The sequence below is a fragment of the Lynx rufus genome, unplaced genomic scaffold, assembly GCF_022079265.1.
Source record: "Lynx rufus isolate CCGP_SWC_20201006 ecotype Redwood Valley unplaced genomic scaffold, mLynRuf1.p SCAF_4, whole genome shotgun sequence".
In the NCBI taxonomy this organism is placed as follows: domain Eukaryota; kingdom Metazoa; phylum Chordata; class Mammalia; order Carnivora; family Felidae; genus Lynx; species Lynx rufus.
This window is the reverse complement of record NW_025814856.1, coordinates 3,327,406-3,347,450: the sequence shown is the minus strand read 5'-3', so window position 1 is coordinate 3,347,450 and position 20,045 is coordinate 3,327,406. Positions and strand designations below refer to the sequence as shown.

General features: G+C 48.1%; 1 protein-coding gene across 7 annotated transcripts in view; it reads left to right on the top strand.

Moving 5' to 3' along the window:
* Positions 1 to 20,045, top strand: part of RFX2 (regulatory factor X2) — a 91,064-nt gene that overhangs the window by 40,747 nt on the left and 30,272 nt on the right. For 6 of the 7 annotated variants that reach the window (XM_047095411.1, XM_047095409.1, XM_047095407.1 and 3 more), the window contains exons 2-5: positions 11,226 to 11,338; positions 13,052 to 13,141; positions 15,026 to 15,105; positions 16,529 to 16,790. In XM_047095411.1, the coding sequence (XP_046951367.1) occupies positions 11,226 to 11,338; positions 13,052 to 13,141; positions 15,026 to 15,105; positions 16,529 to 16,790 (545 nt within the window). The remainder of the gene's footprint in view (positions 1 to 11,225; positions 11,339 to 13,051; positions 13,142 to 15,025; positions 15,106 to 16,528; positions 16,791 to 20,045) is intronic. The other variant, XM_047095410.1, reaches the window with a different exon arrangement.

The following is a 20,045-nucleotide window of genomic DNA, read 5'->3' as shown; positions in this document are numbered from 1 at the left end:
CACTCAGGAGCCTGACCAGCTGAGCAGAGAAGGCGAAAAGCAGAACTTAGGGATTCCCCGACCTCACATCCTATGTGGTTGGTGCCCTTGTCCCTGGGGCCAGCCCTCCCCCTTCCCCTGCTGGTCCCTGTTCTGCCGGGTGGAGGGGTCACTCACATCCAGCCTCACACCTTCTAGAAGGACTCCCCGATCCCCTGCCCTCATCGCCAAGGGCTGCTCGCATGGCAAGCCAGCACATGCAGAGAGAGGCGGTGACAGCATGTGCCTGCACATACCCATTTGGACTGACGGCTAATTGCCGGGTGGGTTTTTATTTAACCTTTTATCACGGAAAACTCAAACATCTACAAATCAGCAGACGGTATAATGAGCCCAGTGCAGCTATCACTGGGCTGTACAGGTATCATCATTCTGCCACTCTCATGCCACTTATTCCTGCCCACCCCCAACCTCCACTCCGTTACTATATTTTTACAGGGTTTTCTGGGTTAAAATTTACATACTGTAAATGCACGAATCTTGACTGTCACCTCTTGACAAATGAGTGTTCCGTGTAATGCATACCCTGTTTTCATGGAAAATGTGTCCATCCACCTCCCCGGAAAGTTCCTGCCTGTCCCTTGCCCATCAGTTCCTGCCCCCTACACTGATCTGATTTTGTTGTTTTTTTAATATTTATGTATTTTTGAGAGACAGAGCGTGAACTGGGGAGGGGCAGAGAGAGAGGGAGACACAGAATCGGAAGCAGGCTCCAGGCTCCGAGCTGTCAGCACAGAGCCTGACGCGGGGCCCGAACCCACGAACCGCGAGATCGTGACCTGAGCCGAAGTCAGATGCTTAACCATCTGAGCCCCCCAGGGATCCCTGAGTTTTTTTGTTTTTTAAAAAACCTTAGATTAGTTTTGTCTGTTCTACATCATGTACTCTTGGGTACGGCTTCCTTCGCTCAGCGTAATGACTTTGAAATTCACCCAGGGGTTGTATATTTCAGAGTTCATCCTCTTAGATTGATCAGTAATATCTCAGCAGTGTTCCCCTGTTAGCTTTTAGCTGCATCTTTTGTATTTTTTTTTAAGTAGTTGCTTTAGGGATTACAATCTGCATCTTTAATCTAGCACAGCCTACAGTTTCTCATCCATTCTCCCGATGATGGACATTTGGGTTATTTCACTTTGGGGCTGTTGTGAATAAAATTGCTGTGAGCCTGTGTATACGGGGTTTCGTGTAGACACGTTTCCATATTTCCTGGATGAACACCTCGGAGATGCATTCTGGGCTAAAGGGTGGGTTTAACTTTCTAGAAAACTGTCAAAGCTTTTTTCCAACATGGTTGTATCATTTTACATTTCCACACGTGTGTGAGAGTTACGATTACTCCCTGTGGTCACAACATTGGTTGTTGTCAGATTTTATTTTAGCCATTCTAGTGAGTGTTTAGTGGTATCTCATTGTGGTTCTAATCTGCATTTCCCTGGTGACTAACAATGTTGAGCATTGTTTCGTATACTTGTTGGGGATCTGGATATCTTTGTCAAGTGCCTGTTAAAGTCTTTTGCCCATTAGATTGTCTTCTTATTATTGAATTATTGGAGCTTTTTACATATCATAAATAAAAGCCCTTTGTCAGATACTTGTTTTGCAAATATTTTCTCCCAGACTGTGGCTTACTGATTTGTGTTGTTGAAGTCTTTTAATGAACAGAAGTTTTAAATTTTTCACAAATCAAATTTATTGAGTTTTTCAGTCATACTTACTACTTTCTGCATTCTGTCTAAAAAATTTTTGCCTATGCCCTTATGTTTTCTCTCAGAAGTTGTATAGTTTTGACTTCTTTGTGTAAGTCTGTGATCTAATTTAAAATCACTTTTGTGTGAGGTATTGGACAGGGATCGAAGTTCGCTTGTTTTATTCTTCCCATATGGATATATAATTTGCTTAAACAATTTTCCTTTCTCTGTTGAATTGCTTTGTCACCTTTGTCAAAAATCATTTGAGGAGGGAAGGAGCTGGGGCTTCATTAGGGGGAAAAAATTGAAAATGTAAGTATGGGTTGTTAGTTTCATATTGCTGGATTTGATTTATAATATTTTGTATGATTTTTCTGTATGTGTTCATGAGAGATATTGATCTAAATACTTCTCTTATAATGTCTTTATCAAGTTTTGGTATCAGGTTTTTTTTTAATTTTATTTAAATTCATGTTAGTTAACATAGTGTAGTATCGGTTCCAGGAATAGAATTTAGTGATTGTCACTTACATATAACGATGAGTGCTCATCACGACAAGTGTCCTCCTTAACGTCCATCTCCCATTTATCACATTCCCCCACCCACCTCGCCAGTATCAGGGTTTTGATGACCTCCTAAAATGAGTGAAGTATCCCTTTCTGTATTTTCTGATGGAATTGATGTATTAATTTTTGTTTCAGTGTTTTATAGCATTTAACAGTGAAAGTCTCTGGGCCTGAAGTGTTCTCTGTAAGGAGGATTTCAATAACATATTCAATTTCTTTGTTAGATATTCCATCCACAGTTTCTATTTCATCTTGTGTCAGTTTTGGTATGTTGTGTTTTTTAAAAAACGTGTTCATTTGATCTAAGTTGGTGAATTTATTGGCTAAAGTTCATAATAGTTCCTTATCATTTTGGTTTCTATAAGATTTATGATATATCTCATTTTGCTTTTGATATTGGCAATTTGGGGTTTTTTTTTTCTTTCTTTTCTCTTATCAATCTTTTATAGGGGGTTGGCAATCTTTTCTCTAAGACTTTATCTTTTTTAGGGCAGTTTTAGGTTCACAGCAAAATTGAGAGGAAGATACAGAGATCTCCCGTGTCGTCTCTGTTCTCACACATGCACAGCCTCCCCCTTCGTAACATCCCCCCACCCCACCCCCCCCGCCCCAGAGTGGTGTATTTGTAGAGGAAATCTGCACTGACACATCGTTATCACCCAACGTGCATAGTTAACATTAAGGTCCACCCCTGATATGGTACATTCTGTGGGTTTGGACAGATATATGATGACATGTGTCCACCACGGTAACGTAGCATCACACAAGGTAGTTTCTCTGCCCCAAAAAATCCTCTGTGCTCCACCTGTGATCCCACCTTCCCCTTAAACCTCTGGCAGTCACTGATCTTTTTACCATTTCCATAGTTGTTCCTTTTCCAGAATTGTCATATAGTTGGAATCGTACAGCATGTATGCATTTACCTAATAGTATAAATTAGTATAAATAGTATAAAATAGTATAAATTTACTTTTACCTAATAGTATAAATTTATGTTTCCTCCAGGTCTGTTCATAGCTTTATAGCTCATTTATTTTTGGAAGAAATTTCACTTTTGGAGAAATTTGGGTTCTGTTGGTTTTTTCTCCATGGTTTGTGGAGTTTTCTTTCATTATTTTAAAAAAAATTTTTTTTTCAACGTTTATTTATTTTTGGGACAGAGAGAGACAGAGCATGAACGGGGGAGGGGCAGAGAGAGAGGGAGACACAGAATCGGAAACAGGCTCCAGGCTCTGAGCCATCAGCCCAGAGCCCGACGCGGGGCTCGAACTCACAGACCGCGAGATCGTGACCTGGCTGAAGTCGGACGCTTAACCAACTGCGCCACCCAGGCGCCCCTCTTTCATTATTTTTTGACTTTATTATTTCCTTTTTTCTACTAAAGTTGGTTTGCTTGTCTTTTTGTAGTTTTCTAAGGCTGAAAACTTGAATGGCTGATTTTTAAGCCATCCTTTTGAACTTAAGTTTATAAAGCTAAACATTTCTCTCTAAGCACTGCTTTATATGCATCCCACAAATTTTGATATGTGATGTTTTCGTTATCAGTCAGTTCAAAATATTTTCTAGTTTTTCTTATGGTTTATTCTTTGACCTGTGGGTTATTTGACCTGTGGGTGTGTTTAAAAATTTCAAAATATTTAGCGTATTTCTAGATATCTTACTGACTTCTAATTTATTCCGTTGTTGTCAAAATACATATATTTACTTTATGGCCCAGAATATGACCCACCTCAGCGAATATTCCTTGCACATTTGAAAAGAATGTTCAGGTTTGGTTTGTTGTGTTATATAAATGTCAGTTAGGTCCCTGTGGTTGATTGTGTCATCCAGATACTCTGTATCCTGACTGCTGTTTTTGTTTGGTTTCTATCAAAAGGGAAGAGTGTTTCCACTCCAAATCTCCACTGTGACTATTTATTTTTTCCTTTAAGTCTGTTAATTTCTTCTTTGTGGTAATTTGAAGCTGTACTACTAGCTGCATGTACCTTTGTCATGATTAGGTCATCCTGATGAGTTAATTGATAATTTTATCAGGATGAAATGTCCCTCATTATCTCTAGTAATATTCCTTGTCTTGAAGTTGCTTTTGTCTCCTCATTACAGCCACTCCAGCTTTCTTAAGATTAGAGTTTGCATGGTATGTCTTTTTCCATTCGATTACTTTCCACCTTTGTGTGCCTTTGTATTTAAAGAGGATTTCTTTGGGGGCTCCTGGGTGGCTCAGTCGGTTAAGTGTACTGCTTTTGGTTCAGCTCAGGTCATGATCTCACAATTCGTGGGTCTGAGCCCCACATCGGGCTCCATGCTGACAGTGTGGAGGCTGCTTGGAATTCTTTCTCTCTCCCTCTCTCTGCACCCCCCTCTCAAAATAAATAAATCAACTTTAAAGAGGATTTGTTTTGGGGTGCCCGGATGGCTCAGTCGGTTGGGCATCTGACTTCGGCTCAGGTCATGATCTCAATGGTTTGTGACTTCGAGCCCCGCGTCAGGCTCTGTGCGACAGCTCAGAGCCTGGAGCCTGCTTCGGATTCTGTGTCTCCCTCTCTCTTGGCCCCACCCCAGCTCATGCTCTGTCTCTCTGTCTGTCTGTCTCTCTCTCTCTCAAAAATAAACATCAAAAAAAATTAAAGAGGATTTCTTTTAAAAAGGCAACTTACCATTGGATCTTGGGTTTTTTTCATCTAGGCTGACCATTTCTGTCTTTTCATTCAAGTGTTTCATATATTTACACTTAATGTAACTATTAATATACCTCAATTTAGGAAAGCCATTTTGCTATTTGTTTCATCTTTTTTGTTGTTCCTGTGTTCTTCATTTTCTGCCTTCTTTGAGGACAACCAAATATGTTTAGAATTTCATTTGCTTCTTCATTAGTTTTTAAGCTATATATTTTTTTAATTTTTTCAGAGATTACATTAGGGATTACATGATGCATCTTTAATTTATCACAAACGAGATTACTACATGATGTAAAATGCAAGAACCTTGCATGCCTAATTCCATTTACCCCTCCCCTTCCTTTGTGCTATTGTTGTTGTATAGATTACCTCTACATATGTCATAAAAACACACACTAGAGTGTTATAATATTTTTTTGTTAAATAGATGTATTTTAAAGAAATTAAGAGGAGAAGGGGTGCCTGGGTGACTCACTGAGTTAAGCATTGGACTTCGGCTCAGGTCATCATCTCACAGTTCATGAGTTCGAGCCCCGTGCCAGGCTCTGCTGACAGCTCAGAGCCTGCTGGAGCCTGCTTCGGATTCTGTGTCTTCCTCTCTCTCTGCCCCTCCCCAGCTCATGCTCTGCCTCTCTCTCTCTCTCTCTCTCTCTCTCTCTCTCTCTCTCTCTCTCTCAAAAATAAATAAACATTAAAAATTAAAAAAAAAAAGAAATTAAGAGAAGAAAAGGAAAAAATACAGTTTTGCTGGATATAGAATTCTAGATTGGCAGGTTTTCTGCAGCGCCATAAATATGTCATCCCATTATCTTCTGGTCACCGTTATTATTGATGGGAAGTTGGTTACTATCCATACTATTGTTCCCTTACAGATCATGTGTAGTTTTTCTCTGACTGCCTTCAAGATTTTCTTTTTCTTTTTTTATTTTAGCAGTTCAACCGTAACACATCTAAGTCAGTTTTCTTTGTATTTGTCATTCTTGGGCTTTGTTGAGCTTCTTGGATCTATAAGTTGATGACTTTTTAAAAATTTTTTAATGTTTATTTATTTTTGAAAGAGAGACAGAGAGACAGAGAGAGAGAGACAGAGTGCAAGTGGGGGAGGGGCAGAGAGAGAGGGAGACACAGAATCCAAAGCTGGCTCCAGGCTCTGAGCTGTCAGCACAGACCCCGATGTGGGGCTCGAATCCACGAATCGTGAGATCATGACCTGAGCCAAAGTCACTTGCTTAACTGACTGAGCCACCCAGGCGCCTCTCTATAAGTTGGTATCTTTTACCAAATTTAAGAGATGTTTGGCCATTCTTCAAATACACGTTTTTCCTCTCCCATTCTCTCCTTTTCTTCTGGGACTTCAGTCACATATATGTTAGACCTCATGTTCTGTTCATTTTTCTTCAGCTTTTCTCTCTCTCAGTTCTTTAGATTGGGTTCCATTGATCTATTTTCCAGTTCACTGATTCTTCTTTCTGCCATCTCCAATCAGCTATTAGGTTTATTCAGGGACATTTCCATTTTAGTTATTGTACTTTTCAACTCCAGAATTTCTACTTGTGTTTGTTTTTTTTTTTTTTTTTTATAGTTGGTCTTTCTCCATGGAGATTCCTGTATGTTCCTTTATTGTGCATATAACTTCCTTCAAGTTCTTGGCCATATTTTTAGTAGCTGCTTTGTCTATATCACCTGGATTCTCTTGGTTTGGCTATCGACTCTTCCCCTTTTTTCTTGGGTATGGGTCACAATTTCTTATTTCCTGCCCCTCATGCAAATATATCTTTTTCAGCAGCTGAACTCTCCTCTTAGCTTGTCCATCTTTGAGCTGCTGGTTTTTCTCCAAAACCCCTGGTGTCTTTCCCACACAAGTGTGGCTTAGTCAGCTCATCAAAGATTTCGGTGGACTCCAGGCAGATCTGGGGGCTCGCCCCCTCTGTGGCTCTCTATCTTCCAGGATTCCCCCTAGCATACTGAACTCTCTTCTCTGACACTTCAAGACAACCAGACTGCTGCTTTCTGCCACCCAAACATTCATGGAGCGTGCCCCTGGCAAAACTCCAGAATCATCAGTCTGACTGGCAGAAATCTTTCAAGGGTGGGCTCGCTGGCAGTGTCTGCCTGCTTTGGTCGCCCCCCAGTGTCTTTAAATAGGTGTGTGCCCTTGAATAATGGACCTGAATTTTTTTTAAAAATTCAGGAAACTGGATCAGCTTATATGCAATGTACCACCTCTTAGATGGGTAAGGGAGGATTTCATGCCCTCTGCAGACAGGCATATTGTGTGTCAATGTATTGGGGCAGCCAGGCTGACCTACATGGTGTCTGTGAGTCTGTCTGTCCGATACTAACATGAAGGGATGTGTCCACAGAGAGCAGAATGGTCAGTCGCCAAAGGTGATTACATTTCCCAGAATAGTCCTATTTATCCTTAAAGTAACCAGGTAGATTGTAGGGGCGCCTGGGTGGCTCAGTCAGTTGAACGTCTGACTTTGGCTCAGGTCACGATCTCACGGTTCTTGGGTTTGAGCCCCGCATCAGGCTCTGTGCTGACAGCTCAGAGCCTGGAGTCTGTTCCAGATTCTGTGTGTGCCTCTCTCTCTGCCCCTCCCCGACTCGTGCTCTGCCTCTCTGTCTCTCTCAAAAAATGAAGAAACATTAAAAAAATTTTTTTAATAAAATAAAATAACCAGGTAGATTGTAAATGTTCTGAAGCTTTATGTGGATGCTCAGTATATATAATTTCCTACAATTCAGTATGGGCTGTAATCCTAAAGAGGCACTAAGGTATTTATTTAGTTGGTAAACATCAGCTGCCTGGGTTGTGTGTGGCACCGCGTACTACACAGAAGCCATCTCGTAGGATGCTTTTGTCCCAACTGTACGGGACTGTCCCAGCTGTCCCAACTTGTCCCAACTGTCTTCATCGTACGGATCCCTGCATGCGTTTCCTGGGGTCGCCATGCTAACTACCACAGACCGGGTGGCTTGAAACACGTGAAATTTACTCTCACAGTTCTGGAGACCAGAAGGTGTCAGCGGACTGCGCTCCCTCCAGACAAGGACGCTCCCTGCCTCCTCTGGTTTCTGGGGGCCCCAGCCATCCTTGGCTTCCTAGGCTTGTCGCTGTCTCCATCTGTCTCCTCCTCTGTCGTCACACAGCCTTCCTCCCTGTGTGTCCTATCCTGTCTGTTGTAAGAACACTGTCCCTGGATTTAGGGCCCGTCCTAATCCAATATGACCTCATTTTGATCCTTTACCTTGATTATATCTGCAAAGACACTCTTTCCAAATAAGGTCACATTCAGAGATCCTGAGTGGACATGAGTTTTGGGGGTCACTATTCAATGCAGTACAACTTCCCAAAGTGATCTGCCCCTTATGCCCAAACTCCTGTCTTTTTCTTTTTAATGTTTATTTATTTTTGAGAGACACAGAGAGACAGAGCATGACCTAGGGAGGGGCAGAGAGTGAGGGAGACACAGAATCTGAAGCAGGCTCCAGGCCCTGAGTTGTCAGCACAGAGCCCGACACGGGGCTCGAACCCACAAACAGCAAGATGATGACCTGGGCTGAAGTCGGTTGCTTAACCAGCTGAGCCACCCAGGCGCCCGTCCTGTCTTAAGTTTTAAGGGCTGTGACTGGCTTCTGAGATTCCGGGACTTGGTGATTTTATTTGTAACCTTATAAACTTCAGGAGCACCGTTGTCAGTTCAGGCCAGATGATATTTCCATTCGTCTTTAAATGCTGGCAGCTTCATCCTCCTAACAATTTGGATCATCCCCTATGGCCCCCCCAGTTCTCTCATGCTGGTGAGATGTGGCCACAGGACGTTTGCAGTGGTTCCAGGGCCTGGGACCTCAAGACTTTGACCCCAGACAGTGTAATTTTTCAACCCACCTTCCAAAACCACATCACTTCATCAAACCTAAATTATATGAGCCAAGGACCAACAACTATAGTCTATAGGACATTTTGTAATGGCCTTTTTTTTTTTTTTTTTAAGAAATGAAGTCTTATTAGTGCTCAACCAGCATCACTCGTGTGTGTTAGCAGTGGCCGCTCCTGTGCCAGCACAGCAAAGTGTAGTAGTTGCAAGAAAAGCCTCTTGTCCTTTGTGGAAAAAATTTTGTGACCCTGGGCCTACACACCGTACGCTGAGCAGGGTGACAGACAGCACATGGTAAATAGTGCAGTAAACCAGGAAGCACGTCAGAGTGAAAACTTGGCGTGGTGTCGGATGACCTGCATTCTGGAAGTCGCATTCCGGCCGCGGTGAGCCGAGCATGGGCTCGCTGTCTACCTCACACTCTCACGGGCTCCCCGGGTTTTCATAAGACTTAGACTGTGGAGCACAGTTATTTCCTGCCCGTGAGCAAGGAGCCGGCCTCTGACTCAGCTCGCTGGCTTCATCACTGGTGGATTCTTTCCACCAAGAGCCCAGGTCCAATGCTTTCCTGCTCCTACCACTGGAGTTACCCACTTCCTGGCTTCAGATTGGAACAAAGGGGCGCATGGTGTGCAGATGACTGATTCGGATGTTGGAGGAACTGTGCATAAGACCTCGACTGCGCAACTTCCTGCAGAATAATTCCGAAGGTCAGTTCTGTCAGGAAGGCAGAGAGTTGGAGACCCAGGAAATACACACTGGAAATTCTCACGTCTCCTCCTCTTGTGGAAGAGGAAAAGAAAAGTAGGGGGTGCCACTCATCACATGGCTCTGGGGACATCTAGTGGTAAGGACCGAGTCAGGGAAACAGGGAAGCGCCACAGGCACAGGCCACAGATCCGTGGATCCAGCCAGCAGCTCTCGTGGTGCCAAAGTCTTTGGGAGGGGGATGGGCCACGTCATAGAATACTCCTCATCAACAAAGATGGGGTCAAACCAACACTCAACAGATTTAAAACACTCACAACGCTGCCTTCCGCTTTCTTTAGGCAAATTATATTCATCTGTTAGCAGTTTTTCTTTGCATTAAAAGAAAAAAAAAAAGAAGTTTTCAACAAATTCTTCACTCGTCCTCAGAGGTGGGAGCCCTCGCGGTGATAGAAGCATATGGAAAGTTCTGGCAGGTGCCTCCTGAGCAGCATGCTGTGTACCTGCTGCTCAGGCCCCGCATGAGGCAGAAGTGGGGAGACCCCACCTGTGGCTTGGGGGGACGTGCTCAGGACAGGGCTGTACCTGCCCACAAAGCCACCTCCTCTCTGCAGTTTGCATATTTAACAGCTTCTCAAGTGCCGAAGGTAGCCGGTTCTTACAAAGTGCAGACCGTCTGACCTTGAGCATGTTGATGGAATGATTTTTTTGTACCATCTGCCACTTTGTTCTGGTATTAAATGAGTCTTTTTGTATGGAATTTAAAAAAAAATTTTTTTTTAACGTTTTATTTATTTTTGAGAGAGAGACAGAGACAGAGTACAAGCAGGGGAGGGGCGGAGAGAGGAGACAGAATCCAAAGAGGGCTCCAGGCTCTGAGCTGTCAGCACAGAGCCCAACGTGGGGCTTCAACTCACGAACCGCGAGGTCATGACCTGAGCCGAAGTCAGACGCTTAACCGACTGAGCCACCCAGGCCCCCTCTGTATGGAATGTTTAAACTACCTACTTGAAAGATGTACGCATCTGGCTGCAAAGAAATACACTTTTATGCCCTTCTCGTGGGCGAGGATCTCCAGGAACAGAAGGCAGGACTTCTAGCCAGCCCAAGAGAAAATGCTTCTCTCCTCCCACTGTGTATCTCCTATCTTGGACAACGTCTGAAGATATTTTGGGTTGTCATGACTGGTGGGGGGTGGGAAGGGGAGAGGCGCTCCTGGCATCTAACGAGCGGAGGTCAGGGATGCCGAGGTCGGCCTGAAGGACAATCCGGCCCCGGTGTCCCCAGTGCTGAGGGGCAGAAACCCCGCCTTAGGAGGATGCACTTGTAGTTTGGGGTACCGTAGCCCGCCAGATGGCAAGCATGCATTAGGAGCTTGTGATTCACTGGATGGATGAGTAAACAATTGTAGGAGCCCTGGAAAGGACTGTCTGCAGAGCTAACGTTTGGTTTTATATTGGGAAAAACGTTTCCTGCCACCCCTCCCCACCCCCGCTGCTCTTCCTATGAGGCATTTGTGCCACTGGGTTCCCTTTCTTCCTTCCCCAGTGTGGCCAGCCGACTTGCACGTGAAGTTTGAAGACCGTAGGTAGTTTGAAGTTTGAAGACTTGGGCCTCCGTGGCTGCAGTCCCGCCCCACTCAACCTCTCTCCGCCTTTCTTTAGAGCTGAGCATGCAGAATTCAGAGGGTGGATCCGATTCGCCGGCTTCTGTGGCTCTGTGTCCGTCGGCAGCAGCCCAGGCCCCCGTGGCTCAGCCTGTGCCAGCCTCCCCGCAGGTAACAGACCAGCCTGCCCGCTGCTCGGGGCTCAGGCTGTTCCGAGAAAGCCAGTGTGGCCTGGGGGGGGGGAACGCCCCCACTTAGGTTTGGGAAAACACTTGAGACAGCAGAGAAAGGAATCTATATTTTCCTGAACTGACATTACGGTCCCAACGCTGCTCCTGTCAAAATGGCAACCCCTCTGTTCTGTTCCCCCTGCCCCTCCATGTCACACTGGCTTTTTCGCTATTTGTTGCAAAGGCCCCACCAAGGACCCAATGCTACAAACTCAAAAAGAAACTTGGCTTGGTATATTCCTATCTTTTAATGGACATTTTCTTATGCCTTGGAAGTACCCCTATTACACGGGGAAACCTTATGGATAAGGCAAAAGATCGGTTAAAATTCTACCATCCAAACGGATACGTTCTTTACAATTTGCAAGGAGAGAACGTCCACGTTAAGGCTCTTGCCTTCTGGATTTCTACCACGGCTGGAAACACACCATAGACTTAAACATAAAGTTAGCGATGTAGGACCACACCAAGCTGAAGGCCACGGAACAGACTGGAAACCTGGAGACATGCACGGAGGCCCCCTGTGGCCATGTGACCACCTACGAGTACGAATGCAAAAGTCAGAAGCATGACAGAATTGACAAAGGTAGAAAAGCCCCATCATTCAGCCCAAACCAGAGGGCAGACTGAAAGCGGCTTGTTCATTTCAGAACAGATAAGCAGACGTGTTTAAGCTCTCATTTCTTGCAAACACGCAGCCCCGGTGTGGGCCTTGGAAGCCCGTCTCAGGGCACCAAGGGGATGTGATCAGACCGAGTTGTAGCTAATTGACTTGTTTCCCTGCCCACTTGAACCTGACACGCCGGCCCTCCGCCCCCGGCCGCCTTGGCTCCTTCTCGCCACACCGCAGTCTCGGGCCTGAGTGGCCCAGCCTTTCTCGGTAGCAGCCCCGGGCTGGCTGGGGCCCAGGCCCTGCCTCCAGGGTCCTGCCATGGCCACCGCGTGCCTCCCAAGTTCCAAGGCTTCGTCCCTGCCAGCAATGCATCCGGTCCCCGCAGCCACCCACGCACCGTCCCTGGCCTCACCTCCCCCCGCCCCCAGGGCGCATTGTCCGCTCCCCGTGCAGACTCCCTGCCGCTGACATGGGGTGCTCTCTTTCTGGAAAGTTCCAAGCACTCCTGCTGGTGGGCTTCCCTGCCTCCCCGCAACAGTGGGTGCCTCTCTCCTTGCCAGAGAGAAGAGTTCCTGCTGCCTCAGTTCCCCCAACGGGCTCTTCACGCTTCGCCTTCCAGCTTGCCCCATCCAGCATAGCTTCCCACCGCGCTGGACACGTGCGGCCACCAGCCCCAGCTTGGTGCCAGGGATGGGAGAGGTGGTGTGGACAGCTGTCTGCAGGGTTCTTCTTATCACCCAGCCTCTCAGCCTGATGTCAGGGACAGCCCAGGCCACCTCGCAGACAGACCCGAGGGAGGGAAAGCTGCTGGGGGCAGGTGGAGGCGCATGTGCTCCTGCGTGAGAATGAGAGTGTGTGTGTGTGTGTGTGTGTGTGTGTGTGTGTGTGTGTGCGCGCGCGCGCACTCCTCTCCTGCCAATCTCGCTTATGTTTCTGGAAGGTGATGGTGGAGTAGATGGCGGTAGCCCTGGTTATAACCTGTATTTGCTTTAAGGACTAACCTCTGACAAGTCTAAATGTCCTTTTCTCCTTCTATTTTAGAGGGTGTTGGTCCAGACAGCGGGCTCGGCTCCCAAAGGGGCCCAGATGCAGCCAATCTCCCTCCCCAGGGTCCAGCAGGTGCCACAGCAGGTAACTATAGCCCAGGTGAAACGGGACACATCAGCACTGAGTGATCCGGTGCCCTCTCTGGACAATGCACCCTTTTCTGTTGTTGCTATTGCTTTGTCTTTGATATCTTCAGCTCTGTACCAGAAGGTTCTTTTGAAGGCTATGTTTAAAAAAAATTTTTAATGTTTATTGATTTTTGAGAGAGAGAGACAGAGTGCGAGCAAGGGAGGAGAGGCAGAGAGAGGGAGTCACAGAATCCGAAGCAGGCTCCAGGCTCTGAGCTGTCAGCACGGAGCCTGACGCGGGGCTCGAACCCACAGACTGTGGACTGTGAGATCATGACCTGAGCCGAAGTTGGATGCTTAACCGACTGAGCCACCCCTTGAAAGCTATGCCCCTTGAAAGGCTCAGCCTTTCTCAAGGCTCAGCCCCTTGAAAGCTATGTTTAAAAAAATTCTTTTACTGCAGATAGTTTGCAACAAGCCAAGAAAGCTGATGATCTTTCATTCATTCAGAGATTCAGCATTTGGGGGGCAACCCAGCACCCCGACGGAGCACTGGGGTGCTGAGGTAGACACGCAGACAGAGAGCCAAGTTTCAGGTTTGGAGGAACATGGAACCTCTTGGGGAGGCAATTGTCGTGCCCTCAGACGAGTGCACGACCCAGGAAGCACTTCTTGTGACATGAGGTTATCTGGCAACCGAGCTTCAGGGCCTGGGTGCACCAGCCACACAGAGTCGTCATGATCCGGGACAGCGGAGGGCAGAACTTTTCCAGAAAAAGCCAAATAGTGTATTTTTTGGCTTAGCAGGCCAGCTGCTGGACTCTGCCACTGTCCCACAAAAGCAGCTGTAGATGTACCCGAAGGGGCGTGGCCGTGTCCCAGGGAAACTTAATGTACAAAAAGAGACGGGCCAGATTTGGCTGGAGTTGGCGGACTTGTGCCCTGTCACATACGGAATTAAAATTAGTGCACATTCCTGCCTGAAAAGACCCCTGAGCGTGATTGTGGTGACAGCTGAGACCAGAGAGCACACCTCTCTCCCCCGGCAGCTCCGGCTTAAATCTAAACTGGTGAGTTTAGAGGCGCTTGTCCGGTAACTGCGTCAGTGAAAACGGGAGCAGGTTTTCGGGTCGTGGGCAAGAAGCGAAGGCTTCGGCAGGCCCGGCAGGGAGCCAATGGCTCTGTCTCAGCTCCTTGGGGGACAGGAGAACAAGACCAGTGTCGTGATTCTAGAAGCTTCCTCTCTGTGGGGCCTTTGTCCCTGAGCAACTTGCACTGGCAGAGTGACTTCTGTGTTTCACCCAGTCCCCTAAGGCACAGCCCGCCCAGCATGTTAATCCCTAGAAGCTTCTCACGATCCATCGATTGTTAATTCCAGCACCACACTGGCCTGGCCTGGCCTGGGAGGTGGGAGTCAGTCCCATCATCCTGCCAACCCCACACGAAGGCTTAGCGGTCACGATGACACCCAGCCCCAGATTTTTTCACCCCAAAAGGAAGCTGGATTAGGCATCCATTAAGGTTCCCTCCGTGGTGAGGTTTTCAAGGTCTGTGCGCAGAGCTCTGGGTCTCCACCACCAGGGCCAGCGTCCCTGTCCGCGGAGGTGCGCCACGGCCACTGCCACAGACGAGGCTTCCCGGTGCCCCCTCTCCATCTCCCACTCCAGGCACGTTTCTCCTTCCAAGGACCCCGGCCCCTCTGGGGAGGGGTGCCAGGGCCGCCCGGCCATGTAGAGTATAACCGGCTTGCGCCCCCTGCCCTGCAGGGCGAGGGGTGTCTGACGCCCCAGATCGGAAACATAGGAGTCAATGTCCACAAAAGGCCACAGAAGACACAGACAGGCTGAACAGCAAGGGGACTGGTGTGTGTGACACGAGGTATCTGATGTTCATGTTCCAGGTCCAGCCCGTGCAGCACGTGTACCCCCCGCAGGTGCAGTACGTGGAAGGCGGAGACACGGTCTACACCAATGGAGCCTTGTACGTGGGTTTCCTCTCCCCTCGGAAGGGCCCGCCTGTCAGAGAAGCGTGGGCCACGTCCGGAACCTTCTCTCACGACTACCCCACCTTTTTCCATTTGGGGCCTGTACTCGCAAACTTCTCCTCCTCCCCCTTTGGGTGGTGTGGGAACCATTAGGACCGTCTGAGGGCATCAGAGCCCTGTGGAGATTTCAGAAATCACAGGCCTTTGTAGTTTTTACTGCCAGAAAAGGCAGTCTTTCAACAAAATGAAACGAAACGAAAACCTAATCCAGCTTTTAAGTCTGAAGGTTCAGTCTTCACAACCCAGAGACCATTTTTATCTCTGCCTTCTCATCCTTGCCTGTGTTCACCTCTGGCTCTTTATGAGGTTGCTAAAACTTGATTTTCCATTTGTCAAGGACCTCTAGAATGTTCTGCCTTCCAACTATGTGGCGCTCGGGGCAGAACATGATACATTTCCCATGAAGCTCATTGCGCTTAAGACACGAGCCCCTTTGCCCATTTGCTTTCCATCACCCCCTTTCGGAAGTTGAGGGGTGGGCATGAGGGCTGGCGGCCGTGACGGCTGGAGCTGTGTGAGCTTCTGCAGCACAGCGCCGAAGCTTCCGAAATATGCACAGACCCACGCACGTCAGGACGTGAACAGGGCGTGAACAGCCCGTGAAAGCTGAGCGAGGTCCGCAGGTCGCCCCGTGCCCCTGGGCTCGATCCTGCGCTGCAGTTAGATAAGCTGTCGCCCTGGGGTGGGGTCGGGACAGGAAGGAGAGCACACTTCTGGGAGGCGGTCACAGGGGCCTCACTGCCACGCGGAGGGGCCAGCTCACGACACATCGCTACGCTTTAGTCTTTTACTGGGGTCAGCTCGACAGGAGCGAGCGGAACTTAAAACTGTGAGTCTCAAGCCGCATGGTTAATCATTTAATCCAGATGGTAAAGGAACATCAGGCAAATTCTTGGTATCGTTAGAAGTTCTTTTAAGTATGCAATTTCATTTTGCAAACCTTTTCGTTCTGAAAGAATCAGAGACTCTAAAGAAGTTGCACAATTAGCACACAGCCTCCCCCAGGGGGGGCATCTTCTGTGACCGCAGCACGATACCAGGAAATTGGCTTGGGGATACACCGCCAGCTAGCCTGCGGGCCTCAGTCCCGTCTATCGTCCTACACGCGTGCACGCTCTGCGCCATTTTACCCCACGGGTAGATTTCGTGTAACCATAAGACACAGAATTGTTCCATCGGTTTCGATGGGTCATCCCGCGATCCTTAATATTTTCAGAAACGATCGCTTTGAACTTTGCACTGCCCTGACCCCTCGTGTCTGAGTGACCCCGTAGGCGCGGTCTCCTGGGGCTCCGCCTTAACGTGGAGTCCTCCCGGACCCCGGTGAGACTCAGGAGGCACCTCCTCTCTTCCTGACAGACGGACGGCCTACGCCTACAACCCTGAGCCTCAGATGTACGCCCCGAGCAGCACAGCGTCTTACTTCGAGGCCCCGGGCGGCGCCCAGGTGACCGTGGCAGGCTCCTCCCCGCCGGCGGTCCCCTCCCACAGCATGGTGGGCATCACCATGGATGTCGGGGGGAGCCCTATTGTCTCCAGCGCGGGAGCCTATCTCATCCACGGGGGGATGGATGGCACGAGACACTCCCTGGCCCACACTTCCCGGTCATCGCCGGCTACGGTACGTACGAGGCTCTCCGGGGCAGCGGGGTAGACCCAGAATAGACTCTCCTCGGCAGCGGGGATGGTGAGTGAAAGGCAGCCTGGGGCACCGGAGCCGGAGCTCTGCGGCCAGGAAGGGCGTGTGGTCCGAGGCAAGCGTCCACCCCTTAGAACCAGGTACCCCGTGGTAAACAGAGAGGGTAAAAGGCCCCTCCCGGGCTGCTGTGGAAATTGCATCCGGGGCCAGCGTCGCCGTGCTGGTGGGACCGCCACCCTTGGCGTCGCCCTCCCAGAGCCCCAGGCCCGTCTATCCCCGTGACCGCTGGACCGACCTCGGCACGGAGCAGTCTCCCTCGGGAACTGCACCCCCTTGTTGCCACCAGGGTCCTGCCCCAGACTCTGCTCCTGACCTGCTTTAAAAACATGTCTGCTCTCAAAGCCTAGTTTCCACGCTTACTTTTATTTTAGTTCATTTGGAAAACTAACACAGAGTAAAACTGACCCTTCTTGGCACTCACAGTGGTGCCTTTGAGACCCATTCACGTTATCACACGAATCCGTACTTGCTGCTTCTTTGCTACTGGGAAGGATTCCATTATACCGCAGCTCACCTATCCATTCACCCTTTGAGGGTCATTTGGGCAATTTCCAGTTTTTTGGTGATTATGAATAAAGCTTCTGTAAGTCCTCACGTACAGGTTCTTGTATGGACATACGTTTTCCTTTCTTCTGGGTAAATACTTACAAGCAAGATTGCTGGTTCACGTGGTAAGTGTCTGTTGAATGTGATCAGAAACCACCAACAGTTTTCCCAAGTGGCTGTACCATTTTGCGTCCCCCCCACCCCACCCCCGGCGTATGAGTCCCCATGCTCCACTTCGTCACCAGCACTTGATGTTGTCAACCATTTTTCATTTTCGACGTTCTCATAAGGTGTGTAGTGATATCTCACTGTGGTTGTGGTTTGCGTTTTCTTAATCGCTAATGATGGTGAGCAGCTTTCTGTGCGATTGCTTGCCTTTCGTTATATGCTCTTTGGTGACCTATCAGTTCACGCCATTTGCCTATTTTTTAACTGGGTGGTTTGTTTTCATACTGTGGAGTGTTGAGAGTTTTTTATATATCCTGGATACGAGTCCCCTGTCAGAGATGTGATTTGCAAATATGTTCTCCCGGTCTTTAGAGTGTCTTTCCATTCCAGATTGGGTAGAGCGTTTCCTCTCACTTCACTATTATGTTGGCTGTTTACATAAATTTAGAATTTTCTATATAAGTTTTAGGTGAGTCTGTCTATATCTACAAAAAATTCATAGTGAGATTTTGATTAAACAATATTAGACCTGTAGATCAATTTGGGGAGAACTGACATCTTTACTGTGTTGGGTCTTCCCATCCATGAACATAGTATGTTTTTTCCATTTATTTAGATCTTTGATGTCTTACGTCAGCATTTTGTAATTTGTGGCATATAAATTCTGTACATATTTTGTTAGATTTATGCCTAAATAGTTTATGTTTTTGGAGCTATTATAAATGGTATTGATTTTTAATTTCAGTTTCCAACTGCTCATTTTTGGCTGTTGGCCTCGCATCCTTTAGCCTCCCTGGACTCACTTATAAGAGCTGCAAGAGTTTTTTGTTGTCTGCGAGTGGGAACAATTTTACTTCTCCCTTTCCAATCTGGATAACTTTTATTCCTTTTCCTTGTCTTTTTGCACTAGCTAGGACTTCCAGTACAGTGTTGAACAGGAGTGGCAAGAGTGGACATCCTTGCTTTGTCCCCAGTCTTAGGGGAAAATCTTCAGTCTTTCACCACTAAGTGTCATATTGGCTCTGGGTTTTCATAGATGCCCTTTTTCAGATTGAGGAAATTCCCCTCCATCCCTAGTTTTCTGCAAGTCCTTATCATCAATGAATATTACTTTTGCCAAATGCTTTTTCTTCGTTCATATGACCATGAGTGTTTCTTCTATAGACTGTTCCTGTGACAGATTACATTGACCGATCATCAATTAGGAAGTAACTTCCTCTTTTGGTGTGGGGCTAACCTCCCAAAATAGAAGGTGATGTTCCTGCCTCATCCCTGTCCTTTTGGTCCTGATGTGCTTTGGGGTCACTGACATCAGAGAGCACCCCCTCCCGGGTTTTGCTGCCCTCTGTGTCCAGAGTGCTCTCCAGGACCCAGTTCTGTGGACAGGGTGGAGAAAAGTCACTTGTTCTCTAGAGGCAGTAGCATGTGGGGTGGGGTTGGTCCTGGCTCACCAGCTCGCACCTCGCCTCGCTCAGTCCCTTCCACCCGGCAGGGCCTGGGTGGCCACTTGCAACCACACGTATACTCCCTCGGAGGACTGGCTGCAGGGATGTGAGTTTAGAGCGGATACTGATGAGAAACATTCCTCACAGACCACGTTAACTGTCATGAACCTGACAGGCTGGATGTTAGTAAATTGCATCAGTACGTAATAGCAGCACATACTAGGGTCGCGGGTCACAGATCTACTGAGAAACTACAGCGTTCTCTATGGTCCACGCTATCCTGTTGCAAGCATATGTGCTGCCCAGAGCCTAGGCCACCCGGCCACTGTGGTTTGTCGTCCGGTCGCTTCAGAAGAATCGTGTTTTTAAACCAATTGGGAATCCAGGAATGGGCTGTGTTTTGACACCCCTCTCCATGCAAGCCCCGGAGAGTGATCGTTCCAGAAGACAATCTGGTTCCCGACCCTGCCTGCTCGCTTGTTTATCGACCTGTTTTGGCACAGGAACATGTCACACGTTTGCAGCAGGGATCTGTGGGACTTTCCAGGAACCACAGAATTAACCCGAGGCTCCTGCCCCCAGCACTTGACGCCTGCCAGCTTTGCCCGTCAGAGTTTTGGGACTTCGAGTTGATTCCGAGAACAGAGGCGGAGGCTGGAGGGAATCACCCTGCGGCCTTGAGGAGAGGTTTCCGACTTCCGTGGTAGATTTTCTTGAGTCTCAGTTATTTCATCGGTATCTTGTAAAACTGAAAAGTGAGTTGCCCGAATGGTGCGTTTTCGATAAAGCCACTCAGCGCTGCACTTTCTTCAACCACACCCGACAGAGGTTCTCCCCCGAGAGGCCTGCCCCTGCCACTCCAGCCCAGGATTGGCCCTTTGGGTCGTGTCGGGGTCGGGGGAGCCGGGGGCCCTCGGGCCGCCCGGGGTGGAGACCCTGCTGCTCCCTCCGCCCGCGGGGCTCTCGGGCTGCAGGCAGTCATGCCGCGCAGTCGGGCGGCCCCCGTGGGCCACACCGT